The following is a 20,978-nucleotide window of genomic DNA, read 5'->3' as shown; positions in this document are numbered from 1 at the left end:
CATGCCTTGTCGGCGCGGGGCTCGGCCGTGATCGTCCGCCGCTCCCGGGGTCCCTGGTAGACGGTTCCGAGTTCGCAGCGGCCTCCGCCGGCAGCCAACTCTTCCCCTTCCTGCTTGGGACCCCATCTCGAACCCGCCGCATCTACCCTCTGGTTCTTATTGGCTGAGAGGCAGCGTAACGCTCTGGATTCTTATTTCTAATAGCAGAGCTTCAGTTTCTTCACCTGCGAAAATGCGGATTTGGGAAGCTCTGGCTGCCTTGAGAAGCTTGAGGTCTGTCTCAGGACCCAGCTCCTGCAGCCCTAAGTGGGCAAGTGCCCCCAAACTGCCAAACGCGTGCTGCCTCTGAGCTCTGAGAAAGCACGTCCTGTCTCAAGCCCTTTGCACCTGCAGTCTCTTCTACCTGGAATGCCCTTCCCCCAATATCCAAAACCAAGACACTGGTGGGAGAAGCCCTTCCTAACCCCTGGGGCAGAATCAGTTGCTCCCTCTTTTGGGCACCCCCAGGCCAAACTTCCTTGGTGTGGCACTGAGCAATGTATGGTTGTGCCTGTCTCTCCCCCCCCCCCAACCCTCTCCCCCGTCATGTGCTTTCTCCCTCATAAGTGTTTGCCCAATTACCGTGGAAGTCACACAGATCTGCAAATGTGTGCGTTTTAATTTTGAGATAATGTCTGATATGTTGCAGGGTCCTACAGGGGATCGGTCCCGATAGAGGGAGATGAGGCAGGGCCCGTCCCACCTCCACTGCCAGCCATTGGTGGCAGTCGAGACCTTGGGTGGTGAGCGTCTCTTGGAAACTGTGGAGGCCTCTTTGGAGGTGAGCCAGGCAGCTGATGGCAAGCACTGGAAGGGCTCAGGTTCTGCCCTGGGGGATCCTGGGAAATTGGAGGTTGGCACCTGCCCCCAGGGCTTGGTCTCTGTCCCTGGTGCCCGAGCATGCCTGCCCAAGTCTGCTGCATGCAAGATCAGGATCCTTTCCCTGTGAGCCAGGACATGTCGCCGGTCCTGCAGGAACGAGGGGAGGAGGAGTCAGGGCAGAGGAAAAGCGCAGGCTCCCCACTCAGCGCCATGAGCAGCTGGCCCTTGAGGACAGCAGGGATGCACTTGGGCCAAGGGGAACGCCCATCAGGTGCAGACTCTGGGCTGAGAGGGGGACGGCTCGGAATGGTCAACAGGAAGGCCAGGGCACACGTACTTGCTGTGCAGCAGAAACAGCCTTTGCGAGTGCAAGAGGGAGAGACAGAGAAGGCCAGGGAAGAGCATGTCATTTATGTCCCCTCTTGGGTCTCCATTGTTGCTAGTCTGAAGCCCACCCCCATCCCATGGCCTCCCGGCTTTCCCCTGCCCCTGAGGCTCTTTGTAGGTAGGTCGAACCAACAGGGGGACTCCCATGGATACCATGCTGGGATGAGGGTAATGACGGGTGTCCAGTGTCTCCCAGGCCCCGAAAAACCACCCACATCTGTGCAGGGGGCATCCCCAGGGGCATGTCTCGCTGCATTTCCCCACCTGGCTTCCGCCAGGCTCAGCACAGCCATGTCCAGTCAGATGTCCCAGGCTCTGAGATTGCCCAAGCAGTGTGCCTTGACCACTCCCCGCAGCACTGACCCTGCCCTGGGACACGGCCCTGTTCCTTGTCTCCCAAGAGCACATATAACCAGCCCACTCCCAGATCACAACCTATGCCCTCCACGGCCCCGAAGCACTAGGAGCCACAGACTGATGGGGACCAGGAGTGGGGGGGACCCACTGGAGGGCTATGGTGCGGCTGCTTGCCACAGGAAGGTTGAGCCAGCCCTTCGGTAGAATTCCTGTCCCCTTCCCCAGGCCTCCAATGCCCACACTCACTCCACTTCCCGCTTCCGGATGGCACGGCCCGAGGCCAGCACCTCGGCCACCTTGGACACAATAGGATCGTAGTTCATGCTGGCCACGGCGATCACCTCGTCGCCTCTGTGGGGAGAGGGTGGCGGAGCCTGACACCTAACCCAGCAGGGGCCCCTCTTCTCGGAGACCCTGACACACTCCTGTCCACCTGGGACTCAGGAAGGGATCTTACCCAGGACAACAGGGGTGTCCTGAGCACCCAACCCTCGCTGCTTTGCACTTTAGCCCAACATGGGCTTTGGGCTACTGTGGGACTCCCACGGAGGTTCCAGCCGTGCTCCTCAGTGGGGCTCAGGGCTGGGCCTCCCGTCCTGGGATTACCACTGTCTACCTGTGTGACTTTGCTCAGTGTAAACGCGGGGTATCCACACCCACCTCAAAGAGCAGTGCTAAGGAGAAAATGTCCTGTCAGTGCGTGGCAGGTGGACCTATCACCCCCCTCTCCTCACCTCTCCTCAGCGGTGTCTCCTGCCTAGCCCCCCCCCCCTCCCTTCGCCCCTCCGTCCACCCCACCTCTCCGGGAAGCCCCCTCGTCTGGAGCAAGGCTTCTCTGGAATGATCTCCCCCTCCCGACCCAGTCCTGCAGCTCCGTGCCCCTCTCCGCCCCGTTGCTCTCACTTGGTGTAAAAAGCCACGAACTTCAGCTCCTCCAGATCCCCCTGGATGATGACGTCGTCGAAGCCTTCTCCGTACCCTGTGGGCCGGGCAGGCGGGCGGTGTCCACGTGAGCTCAGCAGAGGCGAAGGGGCTCCACCGGGTCAGGGTCCTGTGCCCTCCTAACTGCCCCCCCCCCCCCGCCCCGTGCCCGCCTCCAGGGAGCGCTTCACCACTCTCTCCAGCTGTCGTGGCCCCGCCCCTAGGATGCTCGTGGCCCCGCCCCAACTCCAAGCCCCACCCCCGCACTCCGCGATCACTTTAGCCCCGCCCCTCAAGGCTCCTGGCCCCGCCCCGTCCCGAGGTTCCCGTTACCCGCGTAGCGCAGGCTTTTGCCGAACATGGCTGTCCACAGGTAGGGCACCGTGCAGATCTCCGCCTCCTGCGCCAGCATGTTCTGGGCCGCCACGCGTCCTGCGGGACCCGGAAGAGTGAAAGCCCGACAGTAGCCCCCTGCACCCCGGCACTGCCTGCCCTTGCTCTCTGGGGACCCCTCACATATGGGGCTACTCCTCCCCGCCTCCCCAGTGGTCCAGAGGCACGTCACTGTGCAGCCCACTGCCCACGCCTGGCTGCAGCTGATTGGTACAAAGCGGGACACCTAGCTCAAAGCTGGCCACTTAGATGGCTTCTCGGGAGAATTGGAATGAAAGGTCCTGGGTCTGGAAGGGGGGGTTTCCTGGGGATGTGGGGCTGCCCGGCCATCTCAGGTGTGCACACAGGCAACTCATCGGACAGAAGGGGTCTGAAGAGGGACACAGGAGAGCAGCCACAGCCAGGGCCCCAGGGAGAATAACGATGGTGGCTTCCCAGTGCATGAAGCCCCACTGGAGTCTATGGTTGGAGGTCTGTGAGAGTCCTCTGGACCCTCCCATTAAACTCCAATTACACTGATGAGTAGCCTTCGGCTCCTTAAAACCTAGCACTGCCCAGCCGGCATAGCTCAGTGGTTGAGCATCAACCTGTGAACCAGGAGGTCATGGTTCCATTCCTGGTAAGGCACATGGCCGGGTTTCGGGCTCGATCCCGGGTGTGGGGCATGAAGGAGGCAGCCGATGAATGATTCTCTCTCTACCTCTCCCTTCCTCTCTGAAATCAATTATATATATATATATATATATATATATATATACACACACACACACACACACACATACATACATACATATATAAAAAACAACAACAACAACATAAAAAACAACAGAAATTAGTACCAGGCAGCAGAGGCTCAGATAACGTGAAGGCAGAGGGGAGGGGAGGTGGGTGCAGGGAGTCTGGGGTCCTCCCTATAAGGTAGCTAACTTGCTGGCACCTGCAGCTTAGGGGCCCAGACCAGGTGTGTGCAGTGAGTACATCTTCAGAGGCTTGGTGAGGGGCAAAGTCCATTCCTCAGAGAGCACAACAGTTCCCCCTGAGCCCCAGGTTTCCAGGCCCCGATGGCCACTTCACAGGGGTCTGCATGAGACAGCTGGGTTCCCAGAGTCAGTCGAGTGACCCAAAGGAGACAGAGCCACTGAGTGGGGAGCTGGCCCATGTCCTACTAAATCCCTTTCTCTCTCCCTGGTGAACGTGTGTCTTTGAGTGCAAAAGAAAAGGAGAGGGTGTTGGCCCGGCCGGTGTGGCTCAGTGGTTGAGTGTCAACCTATGAACCAGGAGGTCATGGTTCGATTCCCGGTCAGGGCACATGCCCAGGTTGTGGGCTCGCTCCCCAGCATGGGGCGTGCAGGAGGCATCCAATCAATGTTTCTCTCTCATCATTGATGTTTCTATCTCTCTCTCTCCCTTCCTCTCTGAAATCAATAAAAAATATATTTTTTTAAAAGGAGAGGTTGTACCCTAACCAGTTTGGCTCAGTGGATAGAGCGTCAGCCAGCGGACTCAAGGATCCCAGGTTCGATTCCGGTCAAGGGCATGTACTTTGGTTGCGGGCACATCCCCAGTAGTGGGGGTGCAGGAGACAGATGATTGATATTTCTCTCTCATCGATGTTTCTAACTCTCTCTCCCTCTCCTTTCCTCTCTGTAAAAAATCAATAAAATATTTTTTTTTAAAGGAGAGGTTGTGGGAAGGACAAGTGGGGTGGGGTGCTATGGCTGGCTGAAAGGGGTGTCCAGTTAGCACAGGAGGGAGGTCTCACAGGGCTTGCTCTGTGAGCCGCTTGATCACCTGGATGAGGCTGGCCCGGACAGGCCACCACAGAGCTTTGAATGGCTTTGCAACCAGCACTCAGGGCCCAAGGTCAGAAACTGAGGTATGGACCTGGGGGAGGCTGAGGCCCTGGGACAGCCCCCCTCCTTCCCTCCCCCCACTTTGTCCTGCTGTGGGGTTGGCCATACCCTGGGCATGAGCCATCTGCCAGTGTGGGATGTTCACTTTCCGATTGTTCCTCCAGGCCAGGGGGAAGGTGACAGCGTCTCCGGCTGCAAACACGCCTGGGACATTGGTCTGCATCATCTGTGGGCAGAGGGCACAGGACTCTGTGAGTGGGAAAGGAGCCCTGACCTGGGCCTCCCACTGCCCCCAGCCCAGCACCCTTCCCACCCTCCCCAGCCCCACCTTGTTGACAGGGATGAAGCCTCTAGAATCCAGACCGATGCCGCTCTGCCTCAGGAAGCCCGTGGAGGGCACCGCACCTGCCAGGAGGGGGCCACTGTGTCCACTTCCCTTGTCTCGTTGCTCTGCATGACCCACACCCTTCACTTGCCACAACCCAGCCCCAGGCTGACCATCCAATGGGCTGCATACCCTGCAGTCTGTGTGTGTCCTGTCCCTTCTTCCTGGATCCCCATACACCTCCGTGCTCCCCGCTAGGCCTCAGCTACCACCCCCTCTGAGAAGCAGTCCAGGAAGCCCCGATAGGGGTGGGCATACCACGCCACCCCAGCCCTGTGCCGCCACCCCCAGCTTTGTCCCTTCCCAAACTGGCATCTCAACTGGGTCAGGGACCAGCTAGAGGCATGTTTGTGTCCTGCAGCCCTCACAGGGCAGGCCATGGACTCAAATACGAGTGGGCAGAGGCCAAGCCGAGTGTGCCCAGTCCCCAACAGCCCTTTGAAGAGGGTATAGTGGTGGTTCCCATTTTATAGTTGTGAAAACTGAGGCTCAGGATGCCCAGCCAGCGTGGCTCAGTGGTTAAGTGTCGACCTATGAACCAGGAGGTCACGGTTCGATTCCCAGTCAGGGCACAAGCCTGGGTTGTGGGCTTGATCCCCAGTGTGGGGTGTGCAGGAGGCAGCCGATCAATGATTCTCTCTCATCATTGATGTTTCTACCTTTCTTTCCCTCTCCCTCTCCCTCTCCCTTCCTCTCTCTAAAATCAATAAAAATCTTTAAAAAAAACTCCACTGAGGCTCAGGGAGGGAAGGGACTGGCCCAAGGCTCTGCTCACTCATGCCCGCCTGCTCACCCAACTCACCAATGCCCACCACACAGACGTCCGCCCGCACCACCTTGCTGCTCTTCAGCACGACCTCCTTCAGCTGTGGGGAGTAGGCGGGTGAGCAGGTGTGCCCAGCTCCTGGGCACAAGGGAGAGGAGACAGAGCGGCCGGGGGTGGGGAGAAGGGCCCACCTTTCCCTCCTGGGCCCGCAGCTCCGACACCTCTGTCTGCATGTAGAACTTGACCCGGTTGTTCTCAAACATCTGTCAGGGCAGGTGGGCCGTGGGCAGCAGGTGAGAGCCCGTCTGGGCCTGGGCTGGTTCTGAGGGGCCAGGGGCCAGGGTGGGCTCACCTTCATGAGGGCACGACCTACGCGCTCCCCCAGGAACCTCCTGAACGGCGTCTCCTCCAGCTCCACCACGGACACTGAGTGGGCCTTCTCAGTCAGATAGGCAGCCACCTCCATCCCTGGGCCGGGGGTGTAGGCAGCGGCTGGCACCCTGCACCTGCCAGGGCCAGCTCTGCCTTGGGAGCGGCCACCTCCATCCCCCCATCCACAACCGCTCACCTAGGAAGCCGGCACCCACGACCACTGTGTTGCGGCCCCGAGCCAGCCTCACCACGCGATTGGCATCCTCGGGCGTCCGGATGGTGAACACATTCTCCACCTCTTTGCCTTTGCAGCTCAGGGTCTTAGGGCTGAGACACAGCCAGTGTCAGGGAGGGGCTCCGGCACCCTGAGCCCACCCGTCCTGGCCGGGGCCCTGCCTGGCGTCCCGCAGGGGCCAGCAGGGCAGACACTCCCACCTGCTCCCTGGAGCCAGCAGAAGCTTGCTGTACTCCAGCTTGAAGCCATCCTTGAACACGACCTTCTTGTTTCTCACATCCACCGTGACCACCTGCAATCCCCCCGAGACAGAGCATGGACCTGGGCCTGGCCGCCCACTTCAGGCTCCTGCAGCACCCCAGGGCCTGGCCAGTCCCTCTATGCAGCTCCGCGGGGGCTTTTCCTTCCCCCTGGGTTGTCCTTCCTCCTTCACCTGGCAGTTCCTCCTCACTCTTTTTATCTATTTTTTGTTAATCCTCACCCAAGGATTTTTTTTTTTTTTTTCTTTTTTTTTTAGAGAGAGAGTGGAAAGGAGGGTGAGAGTGAGACACATTGATGTGAGAGAAGCACATTGATCGGTTGCCTTCCATACTCACCCCCACTGGGGCCAGGGATTGAGCCTACAACCCCGGTACATGCTCTTGACTGGAATCTGACCCCTGACCCTTCAGTCTGAGGACTGGTGCTCTAACCACTTAGCAAACTGGCCAGGACCTCCTCACTCTTTAAGCTTCAGGCATCACCTTTCCCTCAAAGCCCGTCTTATCCTCCCAAGTCCCACCAGGTTCTTCCATCCCAGCCCCGTGCAAATCGTCTATGTCCCCACACTGGGGACCTGGGACATGCGTCCAGGACCCTACCAAACAGGAGATCCAGGGCAGCCTTCCAGGCCCGGAGCCCCGCCGGGTGCCTGGGCAGCAAGGCCAGGAGGGCAGAGCACACCCATAACTTTAGGAGCCTACACGACCTCACGCCCTTCAGGGCTGCCCAGCTTTGTGCCTACCTGAGCCTCCGTGAGCACCTCGATGCCATAGGCTCGGAAGAACTCCTTGGGCCTCAGGGCCAGCTGCTCCGGCTGGGCGTCCAGGGACTGTAGGAGAGAGCCAGCTTGAGACGGAGCCAAGCAGCCATCGTTGCATTTTGCAAACAGAGGACCTGGGACCCGAGAGGGTGGGGCCAGCCCCAGGTCACACAGGCGCTGCAGGACCGAACTCAACAAACCCAGATCTTCAAACTCTGGGGCCTGGGCATGAGCGGAGGGCAGCTGGCCGGACCCCCAATGGGCAGCAAGCAAGGCTCTGAGTTGTATCCAGAGGAAGAGAGCCCCCACCGCCCACTCCCCCCACCCCACCTTGCTGAGCTTGGGCCGGTCGTAGGGGAGGTGCCTGTCCAGCGTGCACAGGACGATCCTGTCTGAGAAGCCCTCCTGCCGCAGGGTCTCTGCACACACCAAACCGGCAGCACCTGAGGGGAGGAGGGTGTGGGTCAGGGGCCACCTCTCCCCCACCCCACCCTGCCTCTCACGATCCCAACACCAACCTGCGCCCACAATGAGCACGTTGGTGCTGCCGCTGTGGCCAGCGCTGGGAGAGATGCACTTGGCCATCACCTTGGTCCTTCGCTGCAGCTGCAAGGCCTAGGAGTCGCCAGAGAGTGGGGGGGCAGCTGGGAGCTGGGGTCATGGCCAACCTCCCTGCCGTAATCCCAGCAGTCCAGCCTCATCCCCACCCTGCACCCTTCACTCTGCTCCCCGGCCACACTCACCAGACTCCCTCCCGCCACAGGGCTTTGCACAAGCTGTTCCCTGGGCCCAGGCGCCCACCTCGGGCTCTCTCCCTCTTACCTGAGCCCGAGCCACACCCTTACCTGCTTGCTGGCCCGGACGTACACCTTCTCCTTCTCAATCTTCACCTGCAAGTGGAGGGGCTCAGAACCAGGCTCTGGGGGCTTCAGTCCCTGACCCTGTGCCCCCAGGCTCCTACCCACCGCACACCCAGCCCCACCTGGAACTTGTGCAGACTGTCCAGGCCAGGGAAGTCCTCCAGGTCCCCAGTGCTGATGTTGAAGCAGGCGCCATGCCAGGGGCAGCGCACCCGGCCCCGGGACAGCACGCCTGGGGGGAGGCAGCGCTGAGCTGGGGTCACCTGCAGGAGCCCCCCTCCAAGGCTTCCTGTGTCCCTTCCACACCGCCCCAGAGACCCCAACAGTAGGTGAGGAACTGGAGGCTCAGGGAGGAGCCAAGCTGGACTGGGCCGGGGGGCACTGGGGCTTAAGGGTGCAGTGGCCAAGCCCACTTCGGGAGACCCAGACAACTCACCTTTCACCAGGGGGGCGCCGTAATGCGGACACTTGTGGCCCAGGGCATGAAACTCCCCGTTGTCCTTCACCAGCAACACCTTCCCCCAGCCCAGCTCCACTTCCCGCATCCTGGGGAGGGGCTGCGCTCAGAATCCGGGCCAGATGCGAGGCACCGCCTCCTGCCAGCACCTCCTCCCAGCATCCAGCCTTCTGGGGAGCAGGCCCAGACCAGCAGGAGCCTCAAGGCGGTGGCCAGGCTGGGGGCTAGCCTTGGCCGCCCCCCTCCAGGCCGCCCCATCCACCTTACCTAGGGCTTGTATTTGCCCTCCCACCTGGGGCCCTCTGACCCCTGTACCAGGCCCAGCACCCACTGGCCATTCTCCAGGTCCTTGACATGACAGACAGCGGCCTCCACGCAGTCCTGAGCACCAGGATAGGGGTGCGGGGCAGGCAGGCGCTCCTCCGAGTGGAAGTGGCGGGCAGTGCCGTTGCCCTGGTAGGCCCGGGGGCTGCCCTTCCCGCTGGCTGACAGCTCCTCCTTGCCCCGCTCCTTCTCAGGCAGCACCACCTCGATCTTGAGCTCCACTGTGGGGAGGTAGGGGGCACGGTGAGCCCCCCCGCCCCCGCCTGCCCACCTCCTCACCCACTCCACCAGCAAGGAGCCTTACAATAGGCCTGAAGCAGGGCAGGGGCCGCAGGGTGGGCGCTGGGTGGGCCTGAACTGATCCCTGCATGACTTCTTTTCAATAACAAAGTTAGTGAGCGGGGCACAAACCAAACTCCTCCAACCCTGAAATGGCCCTTTCTCCAGGGATCTGGGTGGAGGAAAGCCCTGGGGCCCCGAGTCTTGCTCTGACTCCCAGGACACGGTCCCCGAAGGAGGACAACAACATCGCTGAGGTCTCAGGGGCAGGTTTAGGGTCTGACTCAAGTGAGAACAGGGCATCCCAAATTTCGTGTAGCTCAGGTCCTGGCCCGTGAATCTGAGTGATGGGAAATCGAGGGTTCGTTGTTCTAGGCTTGCAACTTCCCCACAGGTCTGAAGTTTTTTTTTCGAAATTCAGAAAAAGTGTACACGACATAATGTCAACTTTTTTAAAAAAAATAGCTCTTCTCACCAGTTTGAGAATCCTTCAGCATTTACCAAGCCCTGGTTTTTTCAGCATCTTCCTGCGCAGGGGTCTGGGGCCTTGGGGGTGCATGTGGACAGAGCAGAGAGGGAACAGCGCCCCCCACACACACACACACACCAGCCTCAACTCAGAAGATCCTTCCACAGCCTGCCCTTGGGGCCAGCTCTAGGGGAGGGTTGCCAGAGACTGTCATTTTCTTCTTTATACTTTTCTGCATTTTCCAAATTCCCTACAATGTGCCTGGGGTATTTTTCCAATTAGAAGGGAACAATAAACAGAATTTTGAGCAGTGATAATCCGGCCTCCTGGGCTGCTGCTGGAGGGAGGAAGGCTGAGTGAAAGCTAAGCCCCTGGCACAGCGTGGGCCCAGTGAGGGAGCAGAAGGCTCCTCTCCCAACTCGCAAGGCACCAGAGCTTCCAGGCTTCTCCCGGCTTCACCTCTCATCCTCTCCACACCCTCAAGCCTGACACTCCAGAAGCAAAGAACCCAGAGTCACGCCTCCCAGCCTTTGCCTATGCAATTCCCTTGGCCTATGGCCCTGGCTAACTCCTGCCCCTCCACCTAGACACAGCTCAGGTGTTTCCTCCCCTGGCTGCCCAGCCCCTGCATGTCCCTCATCTCATGCTGTGCTAATCCCCTACTTTGGCCTGGCCTGGCCTGGGAGACTGGGGGGCAGCCCCCATCCTCAAGTTCCAGCCCCCAGCTCAGGCCTGACACAGCAGGAGTGAAGGTCCACTCTATGATTCCAGCTGGGCAGGGAGGGGGGCACCTGGGCACACCACGTGCTGAAGCTGTTGTGTCAGGTGGGGGTGGTTATGGGTGGAGTGGGCTTTCCCTCCGTTCCCCACACTTTATGTAAGAGTGTTAGAATGTTTTCAGAAGAATTAAAGGGGAAAATACTTTGAACCCAGCGGACACCAGCTGTGTGAGCTTTAGAGAGGGAGCTCACAAGAGCAGCTTGGCAAGGGCCCAATAAGAGCCCAGCCAGGCTTGTTTTCATCCTCCACCTCCTTCCAGAAGGCTCCGAGGCGCAGCCTGGAGCAATCTGACTGAAAGCCATTAAGGCAGGAGCCGTGGTGGAAAGGGGAGGAGCGTCTCTGCTCACTCAGGAGCCAAAGCAACCCCAACTCCATGGTTCCCAGCTGCCCACTGGTGAGTGGATGCTGACGGAGATAACACAGGCAATATGTAAACCAGAGCAGAGAAGCTCAACAGATGCACTTGGGTGATAGTGGTTTATTGGCTAGCTCCGAGCTTCCTGGCAGCTGTGAAGAAAAGGGAAAGCCTTTCCCTAGCTCTTGTGGCCCAATAAAAGGCAGGTGTCCAGATACCAAGAGAGGTGCACCTCCGTCTGGTTCTGAGCTTAGCAAGAGTCTGGCCTGGAACACTTCCTACAAGGAACACAGTGCCCCTGAAGCACAGGGAGGGAGGAATGTGTGCCGACGTGCTCTGAGCAAGGTAGAAGGTGAAGAATGTGCACAAAGATATACTTATCTGGTTTCCCTGCGGTCCCTTCTGACCTCGGCTAAACCCTCACGGCCAAATGCTCTCACTCCCACTCCCTGAAATTCCCTGAGTCTTACCCTTGATCTGCTCAGGGTATGTGCCTGAGGCCTGAGCTCCTGCCCTCCCCCCAGAGTCCCACAGCGGAGTCCTGGCTGCAGCCAGTCTAGCCCCAAATTAGGACGTAGTAACGTTTTGCAAGTGCTGCCTTGGTGCCAGACCCTGTGCTAAGCGCAACGGCCTTCAGAGGGTGCAGAATTATTAGCCCCATTTTATTATTTATTTATTAATTATTTTTTTAAAATATATTTTATTGATTTTTTACAGAGAGGAAGAGAGAGGGATAGAGAGTTAGAAACATCGATCAGCTGCCTCTTGCACACCCCCCACTGGGGATGTGCCCGCAACCAAGGTACATGCCCTTGACCGGAATCGAACCTGGGACCCTTGAGTCCGCAGGCTGACGCTCTATCCACTGAGCCAAACCGGTTTCAGCTATTAGCCCCATTTTACAGGTGAGAACACAAAGACTCAGAGAAGTGACGTCATCTGCCCAAGACCACACACTCAGGAAGGGAGGCTGGATTTGGACCCTAGAGCCCAAGTTCTTAGCACCATTTCTGGTGTGGTACGTGTGACCAGCTCCTATGCTAACGAGGAGTCCTGGGGCCAGGGGTCCCAGGCAGGCCAGCCTTTGTGTTTCTTTAAAGGAAACTACAGCCCTAACTGGTTTGGCTCAGTGGATAGAGCGTCGGCCTGCGGACTCAAGGGTCCCAGGTTCGAATCTGGTCAAGGGCATGTACTTGGTTGCGGGCACATCTCCAGTAGGGGGTGTGCGGGAGGCAGCTGATCGATGTTTCTCTCTCATCGATGTTTCTGACTCTCTCTCCTTCTCCCTTCTTCTCTGTAAAAAAATCAATAAAATATATTTAAAGGAAACTACAGGTGGCGTCTTCTGCCCAGGGCCTCCTGCCAGGGCCAGCCAGCATCCTCCCGCCCGATTCTGATGGGGGAAGGCGGAGGTCAAGACAATGGACATCCAAGGTCATACATGGAGGCGGGTAGGGTGGTGGGATCTGAGTGTCCCCAGCACAGGAGTGAGGGGAGGGCAGGTGTGGGCGAGCCCCTCTGCCCGGCAGGGCGTCACACATCTCCTCTTGCCCCAAGTTCCCCTCAGACCCAGGAAAAGGAGAAAAGGCTCAGGCGTTCCAAGGTAATGGAGCCGATGGGTATCAGGTAAGGGGAGATGGGGTGAGCCATGCTGGGCAGCGTGGCCTGGACAGGGTGGGCGGGGCGCTGACGAGGTGCTAGGGAGGCCTCTTGGCCTCAGTTTCTTCCTCCGGGGCATGCCTGCACACCTTGCCTTCCTGGGTATTGTGAGGATCAAGGAGGGAAAGTGGGGCCCGAGGGAGAGCCCAGCAGAGGAGAGTCTCCATCAGAGAGCACACCCAGGCCGTCCCAGCACCCTGGGCTGACACTCCTTGGGTCAGGCAGGGTGGGGATTTCCTGTACCAATGGGAAAGTGTGCCCTGAGCCCTGAGAGACTGAGAAAGTGGCCCAAGGTCACACGGGGGTCAGAAGAGGTGAAGAGGCCTGGGATCTGTCCACTCCACTCTCACAGCAACTCTGAGAGGTCGGGTTCATTTTGCAGAGAGGGAAAGTGAGGCTCAGAGAGGTAATGTGCATGCCCTGGGCCCCACAGTGGCTGAGGACGTCTGTCCCCAGAGCCCCCTTCCCTGGCCCTGGGGGACACAGCCACCCTCCCCCACCCTGTGGCAGGAGGAACCCTCCCCTCCCCTTTCCAAGAAAGAATCAGTTGTTATTCCTACCCCCAGCACCCAAAACCCAAAATAAAGAGGAAGGGGCACTGGAGGGGGGGCCAGAAGTCTGGCTCCAGGCCCCCCACCCCCTCCAGCCTGCAGCGCATTAACATTCGGCTGCCACCCAGCCTGACCTACTTCTGAGGCAGAGAGGGAGGGGGAGGAGGAAGGTGGCAGGGAGGAGGGAGGAGAGATGGAGAGAGGAAAGGAGGAGGGTAGGAGGTGGAGGGAGGGGGTGAGCAAGAAGAGAGGAGGTACCTGGCTTGGGCTTGGAGAAGCAGCCGCCCATGGCGAGTGGCCCTCAGATGGGCAGGGGGCAGGTGCACAGATGCTGGGCTGTGCGAGGCTAGAGTGCCCCCCGTGGGGCTGGACCCCCCACGGCCCTTAGAAATGCTGATGCTGCCATCCCAACTGGAGTTGCCTTCAGGACCTGTAGGGGTAGAGAGAGGGGCAGGGCTTAGATGGGGATGTGAGTAGAAACACAGAGAGACAGACTCCTAGAAGAGGCCCACCTTGGAGCTGGGAAATGTTTCAAATAGGGGAGCCAGACCCCAGAGGAACAATGGGACCCTGGAGGGCACCTCCCCTTTGAGGCCCTCCAGGCTCAGCACCCTCACTCCCCACTCCCACCTTTGCCTGGGCTGTGCCCAGGGCCAGAGGAATCTGCCAGACTTTTAAGTCCAGCCCCACAGCTGCCTTGTCCAGGAACTCGCCCCGTTTCTGCTGCCCCCTCAAAATCCTGCAGCCTGGGAGCCCTGCAACCCTCCTTTCTCCAGGGAGGCCACCATGGCTGGGGTCAAACACCAGATCCCCTCGGGCAGATGAGAGCCTTCCTGGTCCTTGGGCTTCCTCTTCCTACAATGGGATGCCATTTAGCTCTCCCTGGTCCCTGCGCCCACCCTCGTTGCCAGGCCCTGGATACCCACCTCCTTTAAGGGCAGCCACTGCTCCTTGCTGCCAGCCCAGAAGTAGACCCAGGCTGCCAGGCCCTGGAAGCCAGGCAAGGGGTCCAGGAGGCAGCCCAGCCTCTACCCCTCCTCCCAGGGAGAGCTGCTGCCAGGAGGGGCTAGGGGGGTGGGTGGGGCTGGGCCAGGCCACTGGTCCCCAGGGAAACCCAGCTCCATGGTGAACAGAAGTGGGCGGCAAGCCCAGGCACACAGTCCTGCCACAGACTATGCCCAGCAGCCATGAGTTCCCACCCCCACCTTCCCTCTTCACAAATGCCCACCAGGCCCATGACACTGAGGTCATGCCCAACAGCAGATGGATAAACAGAGGAGCCAAGGACTCGCCCAAGTCATGCAGCAGGTAGGAGCATCTGGGTGGCCTCTCCTCCCCCTCCCCGCTTAGTTCCAAGATGGGCAGGGACCCAAGAAGCCAACATATCACCTTGCAAGCCACAGAGCCGGGAGAAGGGTCACCAGGTCAACAAAGAGATCCCTGCAGCCAAGGCCACAGGATGGGCCGTCCAGAAGACTGGACTTTGCAGGACTCAGGAGGAAAGTTCAGCTGCCCTGTTTACAACTGACTGCGGCACAGGCTATCCCACAGTCATCCCATTTGCTTTCCCTGGAAGTTCTTCCGAAAGTCTAACTTGAGGTGTAGCTGAAGCCTACTAGGTCTAGCCCAGATCCCAGCAAGGACCCTGGGAAAAGGTGGGGGAAGGACCACCTACTGCCTGGCACCCAATTTGACCTGCCCTAGTGGCACTCATTAGTCCAGGAAGCAGTGGCACCCGAAGGCCACCTGGGCACACCCATGCTCTCTCCCCCGCTCATCACCAAGGTCGGTTTGCAAAGTGTGGCCACCACCTGCACTGCCTGCACCCTCCCTGGGCACAAGGAGGCCCCTCCCCAGGTCCTGGCTTCACCTCTAGCTCAGCTCTGCCCACCTCCTTCCTGCTGGACCACAGATCCCAGAAAAGGTGGGACCTCACCTTGACACCAGGTGCCTGGCTAGGCTGTTCCCTCCCTTCCCAGGTGCTCAGGTGTCTGGGACCCCCCCCCCCCCCCGCCCCCGCCAGAGCCGTGGGCCTGGAAACAGATTTGCTGGGGCTGGCACCTTCTCCAGGCCTACTGTGTGCTAAGCCAGCTTGGCGTCCTCCTGCTTCCTGCAGGCTCAGGTACCCCCACGCAAAGGCACAAATCCTTGCCAGGGACAGGGCAGGAGGGAACCCCAAGTTTGTTTGTTTTTAAATCCTCACCTAGGATATGTCTTTTTTAAAAAAATTGATTATTTGAGAAGAGAGAGAGAGAGAGAAATATCAATGTGTGAGAGAATCACCCATCAGTTGCCTCCTGTATGCCCCCTGACTGGGGATGGAACCCCGAAACTTGCGTATGTACCTGACCAGGAATTGAAACCAAGACCCTTCCGTGCTCAGGAGGACACTCCCGCCACCTTAGCCACACCGGCCAGGGTGGGACCCCAAGTTTTTGCAGAGTGCTGTCTGCCCCTTGCCCGTAAGCTGCCCAATGTAAAAGAGATTGTAACAGTTGCCTGTACAACCCACTAGGGGCCTGTGTCCGGTCCCAGAACCCCCTCCCAGGCCCCAGCTAGTGCAGGCTGGAGAGGATCTCCCGCTCCTCTGCACTGCCCCCTTCTTTTCTCTTGGTCCTGCTCTTCGCCAAGGGCCACAGGGGCCCCCCTCATACCCACCCTGGGCGGCTCCTGCCCAGCTCGGGCCCCCCCGGTGACTTCCAGCCTCCCTCCGGATGGCTTCAAGCTCCTCACCTCCTCCCCCTGCCCAAGCACAGCCCCTCTGTGCACTCTCCCTGCCTCTGCACGTGCAGGTCCGCTACCGGAGGTGCCCTTTCAGGCAGCCTTCACGCATCGTCCCGGTCGCCCCACCAGACCGGGTGGCCCAGGAACGGGCAATGCCACACAGTAGGGCCGCGCGGCCAGCGGGGAGGGCCGGCGGCGGGGGAGGGGAGAAGGGAGAGGGGCGCTCCCGCCCCAGCTCTTCTCTCTCTCTCCCCCGCTGACGAGCCTCAGCCCTCCAGAGCGCAGTCCCCAGGTCCGAGGACCGCGAGCTCGCAGGCTAGCCGAGGAGCGGAGGCTGCGGGGCAGTAACCCGGGAACAGAGTCGGGGTGGCGGGGTCAGGGTCCCGGGGGCCGGGGAGGGCGCTCACCTGGGCTGAGCGCCGGCGTCCGCTCTAGAGCCGCTCGGGACCGCGGCCGCAGAGGGGGGGGGAGGCGGGGGGAGGAGCGGGCGGGGCGGGGCAGGCGCTGCGGCGACACTGCGGCCGGGGAGCCAGCGCGCCCAGCCCCGCCCCGCCCGGCAGTGCAGGTGGGAGCTGTCGGGGGTCAGAGGTCGGACCGCGCGCGGCCTCCGCGTCCTGATGCGGGGCGCGGGGTGTGGGGAGGCAGCCGGGGGGCACCTCTGGCCGTGGGCGCTTTGGCAGGTCCTGGGACCCCGGGGATCCTTGCGAACCCCAAGGGACGCCAAGCTGGAGGCGCACCGGGTCTGTCAGATTCTTTTCCTTTTCTTCTTTTAATCCTCACCCAAGGATATTCTTCCATTGATTTTAGAGAGAGTGGAAGAGAGAGGGAAAGACAGATATAAAAGTATCGAGATGAGCCGAAACCGGTTTGGCTCAATGGATAGAGCGTCGGCCTGCGGACTCAAGGGTCCCAGGTTTGATTCCGGTCAAGGGCGTGTACCTTGGTTGTGGGCACATCCCAGTAGGGGGTGTGCAAGAGGCAGCTGATCGATGTTTCTCTCTCATCGATGTTTCTAACTCTCTATCCCTCTCTCTTCCTCTCTGTAAAAAATCAATAAAATATATATATATTTTTTATTTTTTTATTTTTTTTAAAATATATATATTTTAAAAAAAGTATCGAGATGAGAGATACATCCTACACGCGCCCTGACCAGGGCCCGCGCCAGGGAAGAGCCTGCGATCGAGGTACGTGCCCTTGACCGGAATCGAACCCGGGACCCTTTGGTCTGCAGTCCAAGGCTCTATCCAATGAGCCAAACTGGCTAGGGCTCCTTTTCTTTTTTTAATCCTGTCTTCGAGCCATCCGTGGGCAGCCATGGGGAAAAGTTGAATCACCCGGAGAACCCTCTCCAAGAAAGAAAACCCAACTCACTCCCGCTTGCCCCTCAGATACCTTCACCGGCTTGGGGGGGGGGGGGGGGGGAGAGGGTTCAGTCTCCCAGGTCTCCTCCCTCCCCTCTGGGGGTGGGGGTGGAGAGAACATTGTATGTTCTACGTACTATTTTAATTTATATTTTATTACATTTTCTCTTTCCCACCTATCATTATACCAGGAGGACTTAATTACCTGAGTCCCCATAAATCCTGGTGCACCCTGGTGTCGTGTCCCTTCCTCCATGAAGCCCTCCATGATCAACATCCCAGGACCTGATATTCTGACTCCTGGACCTCAGTGTTTCTTTCTTTCTTTCTTTTTTTTTTTAAATATATTTTATTGATTTTTTTACAGAGAGGAAGGGAGAGGGATAGAGAGTTAGAAACACTGATGGGAGAGAAACATCGATCAGCCGCCTCCTGCACACCTCCTACTGGGGATGTGCCCGCAACCAAGGTACATGCCCTTGACCGGAATCGAACCTGGGACCCTTCAGTCCACAGGCCGACGCTCTATCCACTGAGCCAAACCAGTTTCGGCCTGGACCTCAGTGTTTCATTGTCCCCACTGTCCAGATCTTTCTGTTGTGGTTTGTCTCACTAGCAAACTAGAATTCAGTGATGGTGTGAGAATGAATGAATGGCACCTTCCAAAGATTTGACATCACATCTGTCACTAAGCATTTCAAGGCCCACCAACTCTGTTGTCCCATTATTGCTTCTTTGGTGGTTTGAGTGAGCTGGGTCCTTGCTTATTTCCTGCCTCTCCCCTTTCCTGGCCTTGCTCTCCTGTAAGGATGACAACACAGCCTTCCGAGGGAATCCTTTACTTATGCCATACCTTGCCCAGGGGGGCCAGCACAACTCCACCCCCCCCCCTTCATTTTACAGATGGGGAAGCTCAGAGGCTGAGTCTTCTCTAGGGGCAGGACCAGGGCCTGCATGGGTCACACTCATGCAGGTGGGTGTGGGGCCCAGGCATGGAGGGAACATGTGGCTCAGCTTAGGCCATCCTCTGTGGCCGTGTGTGGTTTTCACAGTTTGATTGTTGCCACTGCCACTGCCACTGCCACAGGAGAGGCCCATCACTGGGCAGATGGCATTGCTTGGGCCTAGTGCCCTTAGCCTCCAACCAGCCCACCTCCATTCCATATACAGGTTGACCTTGCGCCCCCAACCCTTACCCCACTCCCTACCCCTGACCCAGGACGACAGTGTGCCCCAAAACCATGGCTATGGCTTCACATACATTTATTACTTTAATCTTCACAATAGCCTGAGGAGGAAGTTTCTCTTTGTTATCATCTCCTTTTTACAGATGGGGAAACTGAGGTTCAGAGAGGTTCGGGACTCCCCAAGGCCACAAAGCTGGTGAGTGACAGAGCACAGACTTGAATCCTGGCAGGCTGGCTGAGGCTGTGCTGGGCTTACAAGGTGGAAAGGTGGGAGTTGGATGGGAAAGGCCTTCCAGGCTCAGCCACGGCCTCAGTGTCTCCAGTACAGAGTCCAAGTCCTGCTCTGCGACCTTTTCAATCAGTGAACCCCCTCTGCCTTAAGTTCCCCAGGAAACATGGGGGTAATTGCATTGCCCCCTGGCTGGGGCTGCCTCCAGGACACCATAACAGGTGCAGAGCCAGGCACTCAGGTTGTGGGGTGGGGGCTGCTGAGCTTGGGGTGGCAGAGATAAAATTTGGAGGACAGGTCAGCATGGGGGCTGAGGAGGCCAAAAACCTGGGGCAATTTCCTGACATGGGGGAGCCCATTGTGGTGCCCTTTGCCCTGGGGATTGGGCTCAAGGCTTTGGCTGCCCCATGGTGGGGCAGAAATTGCAAGATCCCTATGGAGCAAAAGCTAGAACCAGAGTTAGGCTCTGAGTGCTGCTTCATGGAGGGCCGCCAGACTTTGGGTTGGTGCTCATGGACAAGGGCCGTGGTCGGCAAAGTGCGGCTCGCGAGCCACATGCGGCTCTTTGGCCCCTTGAGCGTGGCTCTTCCACAAAATACCACGGCTTGGGCAAGTCTATTTTGAAGAAGTGGCGTTAGAAGTTTAAAAAATTTGGCTCTCAAAGGAAATTTCAATCGTTGTACTGTTGATATTTGGCTCTTTTGACTGGACAAGGGGATCCAAGGACACTCAGTAGGCCTCTGAGCCTTGGGTAGCCTGAGGTCCTGGTCTAGCCCCAAAGATGATTCTGACAAAGTGGTAGCAGCCTTGATAATACCTAATGTCAGCAAAGAGGGAAATCAAGCTCCAAGTTGAAATATAGTGAGGTGATCTGGGGCAGCTGGGATCCCCCTAGACCAGCAGACACCCCAAAGGCAGGAAGGGGGTTGCTGGTGTCTGAGAAGCAAGTGGGTGATCCCTCCCCCCGCACCCCCCCCAGCCCTGGAGTACCCCCACCATGCAGCAAGCCTGTCTCTGCCCTCTTACATCTTCCCCCTCCTGTCAGTTTCCTTATTCACCACTCCCCCCAGCCTGGGGTCTCCAAGCCCAGTATGTAGGACAGTCCTTTTTTAGTTAAGAAAATGGGATAGCCCTAGCCAGTTTGGCTCAGTGGATAGAGCATCGGCCTGCAGACTGAAGGGTCCCAGGTTCGATTCTGGCCAAGGGCACATGCCTGGGTTGCGGGCTCGATCCCCAGTGGGGAGTGTGAAGGAGGCGGCCCATCAATGATTCTCTCTCATCATTGATGTTTCTATCTCTCTCTCCTTCTCCCTTCCTCTCTGAAATCAATAAATATGTTGTTTTTTTAAAAATGGGATAGCTGTAATGTCTAACATTGTGATTGACACTGGCGCCCCCTGGAGGCCAGTCTGAGGGTCTGCATGGCCCTCCCTGAACTTTAGGGTTCTGAGGGAAGGGGTTGAGAGTGGGGGTCTCTTCCCTGGATTTTCAGATAGGGAGACCTTGGTTTGACTAACAGATCCACAGGAAATGTTGGGGTACTGATACAGCACAGCCAACATCTGAGCTGAAGCCAGCTGTGTTGAGGGGCAAGATGGGTGGTAGTGCCCAGAGCTAGTGATTTATTTCTTTACTTATTATAGAAGCAGAAGTTGGGGGAATCCTCAGGTTGGGGAGTGCAGGTGAAGCCCCACCCCCAGCCTCATCTCTGACTCCCTAGTTTGCTCTGGCTCCTGCAGTCTAGTCTCTCTCCTGCTCAGTTTGGTTTACACAGTCTGACCATCATGTTCCCAGCACCCTCTGGGTTCTCTGGGGGCTCTTTGACTCTGTTGAAGCTAGCTCCAGCCCCCCTAAACCTCTTTAGCCCAGCCTGGACCCTCCAAAAGTTCTGTTCTCAGGCTCTGGGAGCACCAGTCCTAATTCCAGTCCTCATGGAAGGATGGAAAGGGCAGGAGGGCTTTATTAGGAGGTGGCAGAAGGTGAGGACAGATGGACCAGTTGGAGTTCATCAAAGGAGAGAAGGGCATCCAAGCAGAAGGAACACGTGGGCAAAGGCAAGGAGGTAAAGAGTCAGATTCTGGGGAATTCAGAATGTATCAGTCCTGTCTGGCCTGAGTTTTGGATTCTGGGCAGGGGCATGGCATGGAGTGTTAGTATGGGCCAGGGAGGAACTAGGTAAAGGGTTTTCA

At 58.3% G+C, this 20,978-nt stretch overlaps 1 protein-coding gene across 2 annotated transcripts; it reads right to left on the bottom strand.

The window, feature by feature from the left end:
• Positions 1-697: 697 nt before the first annotated feature.
• On the bottom strand, positions 698-13,631 carry AIFM3 (apoptosis inducing factor mitochondria associated 3). 2 transcript variants are annotated; one of them, XM_028147052.2, is made up of 20 exons: positions 13,544-13,631; positions 9,200-9,413; positions 8,848-8,957; positions 8,534-8,643; positions 8,397-8,441; positions 8,070-8,166; positions 7,882-7,994; positions 7,534-7,620; positions 6,731-6,822; positions 6,492-6,622; positions 6,276-6,391; positions 6,115-6,186; positions 5,960-6,023; positions 5,101-5,177; positions 4,881-4,998; positions 2,860-2,958; positions 2,509-2,584; positions 1,852-1,956; positions 1,199-1,219; positions 698-1,008 (listed from the first exon to the last, which is right to left on the bottom strand). In XM_028147052.2, exons 1-20 carry the CDS (start codon positions 13,572-13,574, stop codon positions 969-971), a joined length of 1,818 nt encoding a protein of 605 aa, XP_028002853.1. In that variant the 5' UTR covers positions 13,575-13,631; the 3' UTR covers positions 698-968. The 2 variants fall into 2 exon arrangements, with proteins under 2 accessions (XP_028002853.1, XP_008140853.1); XM_008142631.3 differs by lacking the exon at positions 1,199-1,219.
• Positions 13,632-20,978: the final 7,347 nt, after the last annotated feature.

This window comes from Eptesicus fuscus, chromosome 23 (assembly GCF_027574615.1).
Source record: "Eptesicus fuscus isolate TK198812 chromosome 23, DD_ASM_mEF_20220401, whole genome shotgun sequence".
NCBI lineage: Eukaryota > Metazoa > Chordata > Mammalia > Chiroptera > Vespertilionidae > Eptesicus > Eptesicus fuscus.
This window is presented reverse-complemented; position numbering and strand designations above follow the sequence as displayed.